The 12,756-nt window shown below is 51.1% G+C and overlaps 1 protein-coding gene across 1 annotated transcript in view; it reads left to right on the forward strand.

Annotated features, from left to right (window-relative positions):
- RNF214 (ring finger protein 214) overlaps nucleotides 1-10,698 on the forward strand; it is a 26,445-nt gene extending 15,747 nt beyond the window's left edge. Inside the window, 9 exon segments of the mRNA XM_075546646.1 lie at nucleotides 6,021-6,117; nucleotides 6,259-6,347; nucleotides 7,128-7,218; nucleotides 7,380-7,478; nucleotides 7,664-8,040; nucleotides 8,167-8,299; nucleotides 8,505-8,609; nucleotides 9,531-9,626; nucleotides 10,465-10,698. Of these exon segments, the coding sequence (XP_075402761.1) occupies nucleotides 6,021-6,117; nucleotides 6,259-6,347; nucleotides 7,128-7,218; nucleotides 7,380-7,478; nucleotides 7,664-8,040; nucleotides 8,167-8,299; nucleotides 8,505-8,609; nucleotides 9,531-9,626; nucleotides 10,465-10,530 (1,153 nt within the window). The 3' untranslated portion in view covers nucleotides 10,531-10,698.
- The last annotated feature ends 2,058 nt before the right edge of the window (nucleotides 10,699-12,756 follow it).

The following is a 12,756-nucleotide window of genomic DNA, read 5'->3' on the forward strand; positions in this document are numbered from 1 at the left end:
ATAATCCATCTTCACGCATTATTTGACGTTTCTGTTGTCTGTCACCCAAGGAGGGGGTTATATGTAGATCTTTGTAATCTGTTCCCCCTTTCTCCCTGACCTTCCCTCCATCCTCCTGGCATTGCCACTCTCACCACTGGTCCTGAGGAGTCCATCTGTCCTGGATTCCCTGTGTTTCTAGTTCCTGTCAGTACCAGTGTACAACCTCTGGTTGAGCCAGATTTGTAAGGTAGAATTGGGATTGTGATAGTTGGGGGAGGAGAGATTGTAACTTTTTATGGGAGTAGAACAACTCATCTTCCTCATGCAGAATGGCTGGTGGTTTGAACTGCTGACTGACCTTGCAATTAGCAGCCTAGTCTGTAACCACTGTGCTACCTGGGCTCCTGCCAGAAGCTTGAATCAAGGACGAATTCCAGTCTCATCAGCACTATATTTGCAATTCATCTAAGTAAAATTGTCTGCTTATTCTTTCTGTATGGATTTGTATTAGTTTCAGGTTTATAGAACCAGATTTTCTGTAAAGAAGGTCTTTGATGTGAGTCACCACCAACTTACAAAGGAGCTGTCCTCAGAACAGAGCCTTGTCATAAGTTGCGAGCTACCTGCAATGGTATGTACATCTGTACCAAACAAGAACTCACTGCCATGGAGTCATTTCCATCGTTGCCCTAGAGGGTCTGCCAGGCTGTAAATCTTTACATCTGCTAAAACCGAAGTGTCTGGCCCCGGCTGCTGCAGCCAAACACAGGCACGGTGAGAATCAGTGTGCATTGTATCCCCAGATCTGGGAGGTCAGCGGATCACTCTCTCGAGACGGCCCGTCTCTTCTCGTACCAGAGGGGTTTGGATACCACTTTGGGTCTCAGCCCCTTTGATCTCACAGAGCCGTCGGAGGTCCATCCTTCAGACAAGCTTTTAATGCTCTTAGAAGAACCATCTGCGAGCGGGCACCTCCCGTGATACACGTGCCTGTGTCCTTGAGGCTCCTCTCCTGGCCACGCCCTCCTCCTAAGTTAGCGGGAGCAGTGCGACGTCACGCAGCCCATGTGCTCGGGCAGTGCGTTCTCATGGGAAGTCGGTCAGGGCAGTCAAAATTAAAGGGTCTTAGACTCAGTGACTCTTAATCTTAGATAATGCCGCTCAGAGCGACTTCATTGAAAATCTTTGTCTCAGGAGTTTCCCCACTGCAGAGAATCCAAACATAAAATGTGATACAATGAAGCAAGAGATCACCTCTCACTACCATGTTTTTTGCCCACCCACATTTATAGCCATGTTTTTTTTAAAAAAATAAACATTTTTGAATATTTAATAATATGGAAAAAGGCTTAGAAACTAAAATAGAAATTTTAATTTGGTTTGAAAAACTTTTATATTAAACCTTCAAAAAGTTTGCAAAAAATATTATTTTTTAATTGTAATTTTCCATGAATTTATTCTATTCTATTTTTTTAGCAGCAACGCAGGGCATTTATTCCTCTGGATATGCAGGGCAGGGCTCCCCGGGGCGCGTGGAGTGGGTTCCGCAGCACCACAGTGGCGAGCCTCCTCGCTCCCTGGAACAGGAACGGCTTGAAGATGTAGCGGGCCTTGTGGCTGGGCTTGGAGCTGGTCTTGCCCTGGCCGCTCTCAGGGACCTCGGCCCACATCTCCTTCACGTTCCCCAGCGCCGCGCTGCAGTGCCTGGCGAACGAAGGCCCTCATGCGCCCCCAAAGCTTCTTGTTGCGGCGGTTGGTGAGCACGCCGTGCTGCTGTTGGCGGACTGCGCAAGCACGGCCAGGGCCCGGCCTGAGCAGCTCCTCTCGCTTCTGCAGCCCCTCTGGGGCCTCTCGCTCGCGGCTCCCGGTGCTGGCTGCGTTCTCGAGCAAGCCCATTGCCTCCGTGTTGCTTCTCCCTCCCCATGAAGCTTTGAAGCCGCTTGTATGGAAGGTGCCCCGGTGATGTCATGGCTGTTAACTGCCAGGTCAGCAGTTCAAAGCTACCAGCCTCTCCAAGGGGGAGAGATACGGCTTTCTGCTCCCACAAAGATTTATGTGCCCATAGAGGCAATTCTCCTTTGTCCTGTAGGGTTGGAATTGACTTGATGGCAGTGATTTTTAGTTACTTCACTTTTTTTTTTTATGTATACACACACTGAACAAAGGTCCTTCAAAGAGTTCATGGAAAAGCGTCATTATCTATCTTTTGTTTTGGCATTAACGAACAGAAGTTTATTCTCACAATTCAGGAGGCTAAAAGTGGACATTCAGGGTACCAGCTCTAGGGGAAGGCTTCCTTGTTCTCAGTCGGCTCCCTGGTTGATGGAGGGTATGGCCCTGCTTTCTCTCTGTTTACTAGCCCCTTCCACGTACAGCACACCCACATAGGTAAAATGCACGTGCACACTTGAATTGCGCTGGCTGTGGTGAGGTTCATAAAAAACATGAGTATCATTTGTGTAAAATATGGCAGTTATTTGTTTAATACCTCTTTATTTTTTAACTTTTTCTTGTGAATTAGGGCTGTAGAGCAGGTCTGTTCTTCATTCAACAATTTGTGCACATTTTGTTCATGTCACCACTTAATCCACAATGTAATGCCATGTAGCCCACTTCCTGCCTGCGTTTCCTGTTTCCATTCCTCCTTCCCTGTTCCTGTAGCACTTTGTCCTCAGACATATGCTGCCCTTTTGATGTCAGCAGGTTAATTGTTCCGGAGTGTGCATACCTCTTTAGGGTTACTGCTCCCCTGAGGTCTGTCTACAGTCAGCCACTTCCAGACCTGAAGCATGCCGTGACGAAGGGCCCCAGTCACAGGATTTCGCTGGTCTTCCCAAGCAGTGGGGCCGTGTGACTGGTGTCCGTACACGCTGGCACCAGGTTTGCAAGCAGGGTGGCACAGTGGTTAGAACGCCTGGGGCCGACCAGGAGGTTGACAGTCAGCCTTTCCTCAGGAGAAGAACGTGGCCATGGACAGGCTTGGAAGCTGCACAGGGCAGGTCTGTTCTCTTAGGATCAGTGAGTTGGAAATGACCCGGCAATACTGGGTTGGGTTTTCTTTAGGGTACTGTACTTGCTTTGTAGAATGTTTGTGGTATAAGTGCGTAGACTTTGAGTCAGAGACATCATCCAAACCCATATGGCTTGCATATCTTGAGTATTGTAGTGTCCTCTCTCTGTTTAATTTTCTTTCCAAAAGATCACCAGGAAATGCAGCCAAACCAGTGCTAGGGAGCGCAGCAGCAAGAGACAAAGGAGAAGGATGATTTGGAGGCGAAACAAGGTTATGGAGCGACACACAGGCCGAGGCAGGTTGCAATGGGCAGTACTGAACACCCCGGGCTCCATGGAGACCATGGAGATCCCCCAGGCTCACACAAATGAGAGAGGGACCTCTGAGCGCCAGAGCAGCTACTGAGGACTGGGAGTGAGGGTCAAAAGCAACCCCCTCCCGGCCTGTTGGATGATTACTGCTAAGGCCCCAAGCTGAAGGGGAAAGCAGGACCAGGCTGAGACCGTGTTCACACAACGTCCATGTCACATGATGTCCAGCCCTGCAGAATGTATCGTGGCTGTTAAGCAATGCATGACTGTCCATGTGTATGTGAGTGTATTATACATAAATATATAGAAGTAAATATTTTATAAGACTGGAGAGAAATACAATGGTGATTCTTTGTGAGCACTCTGCTTGTGAGAAATTGTGACTTTTAAAAAATGCTTAGAACTTTACCATTTGTTGGATACTCCCTTTTGTCAAGTGTCACCTTACATATGTTCTTTGCATATGTTTTCCCATGTGACTCTCCCATCAGCCCCATGATACTAGGCACCGTTCTTTTTCAAGGGAAGAAGCAGAAGCCGAGCCAGATGAAGTCACTTGAAAGTGGTAGTGTCACGACTTCTATAGCAGACCTTGTCATCCACGTGATCAAACGCAAAACTAAAAAAATGATAAGATTATACAGACCTTTTGGGATCTACAGCCAGCTTGAACAGACAATCGGAAGGACTTACTCATTGAACTGTTGATAACCCATGCCCACACACAGAAGCAAGAGACGGGGGTGAAATTAGACTAAGAATGTTGACGGTTAAAATATGCTCAGTGAGTTTATATTCTTACAAGGAATATTTTCGCTTTTTTGGCCATGGAGATTAATGAAGAAAATGTCCACACAGTCATTTCTGTTACAGAGCTAGGCCTTTGCTGGTGCATGAAGACGGTACGTGTGTGCCCCTTGCACACACGCGTGTCTGTGAAATAGGGAGCAGAGCTGTATGAAGAATCGGGCTGATGAAAGGTGGGGGGGGACCTCTAACGCTCCCGTGGTGCCCATTGCGCCCGTTCACACATGTACGGAGCAAACGAGGGGTCCAATTGTCTTTCTGATACACGAAGACAAATGGGAGCATTTCTCTGAAGATAACAGTTCTTCGTAACTTTTTCTTCACCTTTTCTCTCTTTTTAAAACCCAGTGAAAATAGCTATAAATATTTCACAGCTGTTTGATCCACTGAGCTGGGTAATGTTGCTTTCAGCCATAAAACTTTTTACAAACATGTAACACAATGGAATTTTCTTCCCAGCCCCCTTTAATGGCATCTTCAGCCCTCAGTAGGGTGCCCAGCGTCCCCGGGGCTTGCACAAAGTCCTGAGCTCACAGGGACACTTGGCCACACGGACCCTGGGTGTGAAGACTGCGGTCTAGGCACAGGGTCGGTAGCATGGAAGAAGGCAGGAAACCAATGGAAATGGCAAGTGCTGATACATGCAGAGAACATTTTTTCTTTTTGAGGGACGTTTGCCAGGGGAAGCCAGCCCCTAACACATCATTACGGGTCCGGTAGGTGCAATTGTACAGCGATAATAAGTAAAGATCATAGTAGAGTTACAGAGAGCATGAGAGAGAGAAGAGAAGTATTGAAATAAATGGAGTCAGATGCGATTCATAGTAGCATGCTTACCTCGGCCCCACTCGATGGTCCATGTGGAGGGAGAGAACGCTTGGTGGCAGGCCTCAGGGAGGAATAGTTTATTGTCCCCAGTAGCAGGGAGTGAGGCCTGCCATATAGTCTGGTGACTAACTGCCCTAGAGGCCTACCCTGTAGTCTGGTGACTAACTGCCTTCAGGGAGGATGCCTGTGAGCATCTGACCTCCCCCCACAGACGTTTAGGAACCTGGTGGCGTGGTGGTTAAGTGTCAGCTGCTAACTCCTAGGTCAGCCGTTGGAAACCACCAGCCAGCTCCTGGGAGAAAGACGAGGCTCTCTACTCCAGTGAGGATTTCCCGTCTCAGAAACCCACGGGGGCAGTCAGTTCTACCCTGCCCTGTAGGTCCCTAGGAGTCGGAATCGACTAGATAGTAGTGAGTTTGTTTTTGTTTTTGTTTTTCTCGAAGGATGTGTTCTGTAGCTAAGGAAATGTGAAAGTCGGTAAGCTAGTATTGATGTGTTTGGTAGTGTGTTAGCAATTGCTGTTTTAGAGAGGACTACCACAGGGCCCCGTGTTGGGCCTGCCTTTCGCTGTGTCCGTTGTGAAAGTCAGTACCCAAACAGAGGCCTGCAGGAGTGCCGTCATGATTTTGAGCTCTTGTGAACAGGGAAGCAGGGGTACTGGCAGTGCTGTGGGGTCGACATTGGCCTGCTAACCACAAGGTCTACCATTCAGATCCACCAGCCGCTCCTGTGCTGTCTCCTTCTGGAACGGGCTGCCTGCTCCGGGGAGCTTTGAGGGCCACTGAGTGGGGAGCCGCGTAGTGGCAGTGGGCTTGGGTTTTGAGCACGAGTACCTCGTGCGCTCACTGGAGGCGTTTGCTCTGATGTTAGCCGTAGTGTAGCCAGGTGAGGCGTGAGCATCGGTATTTTCAGCTGTAGGGCACTTGTGTCCGTACCTGCAGACCGCTTTACATGTCGCTTGTTGAAACCTCTAGTGAGTTCTTAGGAGGCAGCAGACTTCCTGCCTGGTGTCGGTTGAGATGGATGGTGGTGTTCCTCAGCAAGCTGCTCCTCCTCATTCTTGGCCCCTCACCCCACAGGGAGGTGTGGGAAATGGAACTGGACAGACTCAAGAACCAGGATGGGGAAATAAATCGGAACATTATGGAGGAGACAGAGCGAGCGTGGAAGGCAGAGGTGAGAACACAGCCGATACTTTGGAAAACCTTGATTTGGGGCTTTCAGCTGGCTGACGTCCTGACAGAGAATATCAGGAACCACTAAGCATGTAACGTATAGAAATGTGTTTATGTGTGTGTATGTTTATGACTTCCTTAGATCTTATCACTAGAGAGCCGGAAAGAGCTGCTGGTATTGAAACTAGAAGAGGCAGAAAAAGAGGCAGAGCTGCACCTCACTTACCTCAAGTAAGTACATCCGTCCTGGGCTTCCCTGGCACACGGGTAGTTTTGCTTTGCTTTAGCTTGCCCTCTGCCCGCCGGCCCGCCCTTGCTCGGCCTGCACGTGGCCCTCTCTGCTGGTTCAGCTGTCCCTCTCAGCGGCTCCTTTCCCACAGCCTATGGCTTCCTCTCTCCAGCCTCCTGGTCTGGACTCCCAGCTGGGTTGCTTCCATTTGGGTAACTAGCACCTGCGACTGTGCAAGCATGCCGGAGGCCGTGGGGATGAGCGGCTCAGACACAGACACCCCCTGGCTCACCACACTCTCCAGTTACAGCAGACGGTCGGTTTTCTGTTTGCTGACTTGCTGTACATGTTCTCATCGGTAGCACACACTGCACATGTTGCAGTGTGAGAGTTTCCTGATGTTATTGTTTTCATGCCAATGCTCCATACACGCATAAAGATTGGAGGTATAAAGATATTGATCATAAATGGCAATAATAAGAACCTTTTAAAAAGTGAGGTATTTAACTTACATCAGGACTTAACTGCAGCGGAGTCATTAGAATGGAGCCCCGTCGTGAGTAAGTCAGGGACTACCTGTCTTCCTTCCTTGCCTTGGACCACGAAGGCATTTTCAGACAGATGAGTCTCCCTTTCTGGGGTTCTCTGCCTTGAGTCCTTGGTTGAAGATGTGATGGAGTGCAAGTGAGGTGCAGGGCATCTGCTCATCCTTCTCCTCGCTTGCTGAGACTTAGGGACAGAACTGTCAGTAATCCTGTCATTTCCTGTTGGTTTCTTGGAAGGTCAACTCCCCCCACACTGGAGACAATTCGTTCCAAGCAGGAGTGGGAGACAAGACTGAATGGAGTTCGGATAATAAAAAAGAATGTCCGGGTAAGTGTAGCGATGGGCCCCCGCATTCTGTGCGTGGACCTGCAGTGCCACGGAGGGATCACCTGGCCATTCCTCTGGTTTCCCTGATGATGGACGGTAGAGAGGCTGTCTCAGCTCAGCAATAAAGGAGAATCCTTCCTTTTTTTTTTTCGCTTTTCCAGGACCAATTTAATAGTCATATCCAGTTAGTGAGGAACGGAGCCAAGCTGAGCAGCCTCCCTCAGATCCCTACTCCCACCTTGCCTCCACCCCCATCCGAGGTAAGCGAGCCAGCCAGCTTTGGCGGGAGGCTGCCTGCTGCATTGACGATAGATGCATAGTCTTTCCCTTGTTCTTATGAAGATATGGGCTCATCTTTGTGTAGGGCGAGAGCGGCTTGTTGGTTTCTACTTTGGCTCCCTAAACTCTCTTTTTCTTCCTTTCTTCTGCGTCTTCTCCTCTGCAGACAGACTTCCTGCTTCAGATGTTTCACCCCAGTCCCACTCTGCCTCCTCGGGTGCCCTTCTCCATCGGGCAGGTCACCATGCCCATGGTTATGCCCAGTGCAGATCCTCGCGCCTTGTCTTTCCCAATCCTCAACCCTTCCCTCTCCCAGGCCAGCCAGCCTACCCCACCCCTCACGGGCTCCCACGGGAGAAAAAGCCCTGGCTTAGGTTCTGTGGTTGGCCCCCACGGGCCACACATGGCCCCTGCTGCCTCCATCCCGCCTCCCCCAGGCTTGGGTGGGGTTCAGGCTTCTCCTGAAACTCCCAGACCCCAGCCAATAGACAAACTGGAGAAGATTCTGGACAAGCTGCTGACTCGATTTCCGCAGTGCAATAAGTAAGTAGCCTTATAAGGACTCATTAAAAAAAAAAAAGTCTCTGGGTAAAAATGGGGGTGGTTTCTTGAGTGTGCCCCATGCTAGAGCATAAAATCTCCCTCTCCCTCACTGGTTTTTGTCCTCAGGCCCCAAATGACCACCATTCTCCAGCAAATCAAGACGGCCCGTACCACCATGGCAGGCCTGACCATGGAGGAGCTGATGCAGTTGGTCGCTGCACGGCTGGCAGAACATGAGCGGGTGGCAGCAAGCACTCAGGCAAGGACAGCCCCCCAGGGGAGGACTCGGCCTCGCCAGGATGCTGGGGGCGAGGCAGCTTTCAAGGACACGAGGGCTGGGAAGAAGCATTGAGGCAGGAGTGCCGGTTTGGCTTGCTGCACTGCCCTGGGAAACAGACGGCGTCTTTTTGTCAGGTGCTCCTTGTGCACCCCTTCTCTGACTCTCACACCCTTTCTGCCCACAGCCACTTGGTCGGATTCGAACCTTGTACCCTGCTTCCCTGGCCCAAATCAATACCCCAATGTTTTTGCCTTCGGCCCAAGTTTCATATGCTGGAAGGTCTGCACATGTAAGACTCTCTTTCTTTGCAAACTGGGATATGGAGCAGCTGGGGGGAAGGGCAGAAGGGCCTGGAGGGGAAGTCAGGGAAGAGACCGCCATCTCATCAGCTGAGCTCTGTGTAACCCCAGGGACCTGGGGAATACAAGTGACTGGTGAGATCATCGAGATGAACTTTTGTTTCTTGTGGTGTAAAGGGCTTGATTTTGGGTTTGAAATCACTGAAGTGTACGCCCTAGTGATGCTGTGTTGGCGTCTTCATCCCCTAAGCAGGTCCTCAGGAGCTCTGCAGCGGTCGCTCCCACCTGCTCTTTGCACAGCCCTGGGACTTGTGCGCAGGGCCTGTGCCTGTCGTGGAGACCGTGTGCCAGCGGGCCCGACGATGTGTGTCCTTGGGGTCTTCCTGCATTCCGCATACTAGTTCAGTGCTCGCCCACGTTGAACCGTCTCTCAGCAATGAGTTTCTCTTTCGAGCTGAGTCATAGTCCATTGTGTGCACACCACATCTTGTTTATCCATTCACCTGGCCGTAGGCATGTGGATTATTGACTTTTAGCTATTCCTGCACTGCACATTGATGTACACATACATCTCTTGGGTACATCCCTCCCTCAAGTGTGGAATTGCTGGTCCCTCTGGCAATTCTGTTGCACTCTGAGGAACCACCAAGCGGCTTTCCACAGCCATCGCAGCATCCGCCACTCCCACCAGCCACGCACAGGCCTCCGGCTCCATCACATCTTCCCCGACACCCTTTAGCTCCTGTCATCTCACAGTAGCCATCCAAATGCGTGTGAGCGGGCCAGCTCGGTGCGGTCTTCATGGTACACGATCTCTGCTGCCTGGACAGATACTGGGACCATGGGCGCAATGGGAAGCAGGGAGACTCCAAGGTTACCACCCTGTTGACCACGCCTCCTCTGCTCTGCAGACTCCAGCCACCTGTAAATTGTGCCTCATGTGCCAGAAACTTGTCCCACCCAGTGAGCTGCATCCAATGGCGTGCACCCACGTGTTACACAAGGAGGTGGGTGCTGTATTCCCGTCCTCACCTTCCACTCTGTTGCCTGAGTATTTTCCGTCAGCCACCTCGCGAGTCTCTAGACAGATGATGGGTTAGCGTGGCTGAAACACCAGCAAACCCAGAATACTGGCAGCTAGGGCCTCCTGGCTCCCATGCACCCCTTTCCTTCAGGGGATTGGAGACTAGACAATGAGCTCTCTTTCTTGGAAAACTGACAGTAAGAGGTAATCCCATTGGTTTAACCCTTGTCGCAAGGGAGCCCTGTCGGAGGCTTTGCTTAGAGGAGCAGAGCGGAGTCCGAGGACCTGAGTGAGGGACTCTGGGAGCAGAGTGCTGGGGAGCCTGCCTCTAGGGATTGAATCCTCCAGATCCCAACCGGTGTGCCCATTTTCCTCTTCTGTCACTGGGTGGAATTCAGTCTCCACAGCAGGGGCCTGCCTTCCTCACGCTTGTGTTTTTCCTCATTTTGTTCTTCCAAGAGGTAGAAATGGACTTTAAACCTTAGGGCTTCTTAAGCAAGACCCCTGAGTAAGATCTGAGGGGTACTAGGCATGTGGTATTAGGAGGTGGAAGCCCTTTCAGGCCGGATGGGGGCAAACCACATATATGTGTGTGTGTGTGTACTTAAAGTAGCTTTGCACGAGTGCTGGCGGCTAGTTAGGGCACAAAGGAGACGTGGGACTGCTTGAAAGGAGGCTCATGAAGAACCGTCCTTCTGCCCGCCCTGAGAGCTCGGCCAGCGTGGCGGGCCTTTGGTGGGCTTTCCGAGCCTGCCCTGCCCGCTGCTCTCCTTCCCTGCAGTTTCCCGGGTAACCAGAGGTCTTTCCTGCTTTCTTTGCAGTGTATTAAATTCTGGGCCCAGACCAACACAAACGACACGTGTCCGTTTTGCCCTACCCTGAAATGATGGACCAGACTGGGGAGGAGGAAGAGGAGAAGCTGATGTGGACAGGAAGGAGCGGGTTCAAGTCGTCTAGAGCTCTCTGTGTATTCATGCCATGTACATTTTTATTATATAGGCAGTGTGTATATAGAGTCTGTATTCACATGTTGGTAAATGTTCGTATGTATATAACGCAGAAACAGTCTGGTCCCCGCTCCACTCCCACCCACCCACTCCCTCGCGTCTTGCAGTTCCTGTTGGGGCTGAAGAGTGTAGGAAGATGGTGTGTAGTTTGGTGTTAGCATGAGGATCCCCTGCCTCGGGCTGGTTTTAATTACAGTATAAAAACCATCTAGGAAGCTGCTGCTGCTCCAAGGCCACCCTGCTTTGATTTGGCTCAGCCTCGTCCATTCCTTAAGGCTCGTGTATGCAGGTGTGGCCCCTGGGGCTCACCCGCAGGCCGGCCACATGCCTTGCTTACCGGCAGTCTTAGGACGCCCAGCATTGTTCCCATCGCTCTGCTCCACGTGGATAAAATGAGACTGATGGAGGAAAAACCCAAATTCACCCTATTGGTTTGACTTTTCATTGAATAGTTTACTGTGTCACCGCTCATTAATTTTCCACAGACATTAGGTTGACAGAATACTGGTTTACATCAGCGACATTCACAAAACCAGGTCCCACCCCGCTCATCTTCTGTACCCCCGCTCCCTGGACACAGTCACGATACAGGTCTCTCCTGGGCCAGGCCTTCCCTGGCTGCCACTGGACTTGGTTTCTACTCAGGCTCCAACAGACCAACCTGGTGACATCCTCCCCTTCAGGTCTCCTCCTCTAGCTTGCCCCTGCCCCCGTTCCCCCCGCCCCCCCCCAGGTTAAGGCAGTTGGTTCACAACCAAGTTGTTTGGTGACCTTGGGTGAGCTCCCAACAGGCACTGGGGCGAGGAGGTGTCTGTGCAGCGTTACTTGCAGAATGGTCTGGGACGCTGGCTCTACTTCTAGAAACAAGCAAGTTATGCGGCCCTGGTTCCAGCCTGGGCCTGTGGAGAGCAGGGCGACAGAAGAGGGGCAGCTGGCCCTGGGCTCCCCTCTGGAACGAGAACGCTCAGCCCAGACCTGGGAGCCCTTCTCTTTTGGAGGTGCCACATCTGGGAAGCTAGGGCTCTTTCCCTGTCCTTGGTGCCTCCACTCCTACCAGAAATCGCTCCAGCTCCCTTCTCCTTTGGAGTCAGCCAAGCGAAAGCTAAGGTTGGTTTTCCAGATACGATGGTCCCAGGGGAAAGGCATCGTGCCATGACTCCAGCCGAGTCCCCTTGCCGAGGCCTGGGCACGCTTTTCTCACGGGCAGTGCGGATCAGGTCCAAGCCAGTCCCCCTCCTGGCTCCTTGGTGAGCCGCCTGCTTCCCCAGCCCTTGCATGCCCAGGGATGGATGGGTGCAGGTCAGATGGAGGGCTGGGCGCAGCAAGCCCTCCGAGAGGGAGCGGGCACTTCCCACATTGCCTGGTGGATGACAAGAAGGCCCACAGTTGGGTAGCCTTTGTCAAAATGGAAGACCAGTTCCTTTGTTCTCCATTGGGGCAGGGTTTTTATGTTTTAATCTTATAATCTGATATCCTCTGTCCCCTCAACTTTGCAACAGCCTTTAGGCCACCTGTAATATTTTTCACTATCCCTGAACATTTAGAAATTGGGTATAAAGACTGTTCAGATTCTTGCCCCAGACCTTTGAAGCCACAGGAATTGGGGAGGTGCATGAGTGCAAGTCCCTGGAGAGCCGCCTCTCGCTGGAGGACAAGTGTTCGGAGACTTGTGCCTGGGAGCTGCGGCCTCACTGGTGCTCCTGAGGAAGAAGCAGAAAGCAACCCTCCTGGCCACCCTGACCTCTCCCTACTGGCCTGCAATGGTCAGAAACACGAAACAGCAAACAGTGCAGGGCCATGGGAAAAAGGCCCCAAGGAGGTGAGGGGAAATGGGACAGTCATTTTTCAGAAGTAGAATTAAAAAATATATATATATAATACATATTTTTATAAGCGTGAAGCCATTGTCAAAAGTTTTTTTACACCTAGAATTCATAATTGGGGGAGAAAGGAAGTCACTGTAAAAAGAGAAAAATAAGTACAAGCCATTTCCTCTTAGAAAGAGCCTCATAGGATGGTGGATTTACTAATGAAGGTGTTGGGCTTTTAGTCTTGGAAAGACCTAGGGAAAAGCCGGTTTTCCCGCCCAGGTCAGGGCTATAAAGC

This window comes from Tenrec ecaudatus, chromosome 4 (genome assembly GCF_050624435.1).
Source record: "Tenrec ecaudatus isolate mTenEca1 chromosome 4, mTenEca1.hap1, whole genome shotgun sequence".
NCBI lineage: Eukaryota > Metazoa > Chordata > Mammalia > Afrosoricida > Tenrecidae > Tenrec > Tenrec ecaudatus.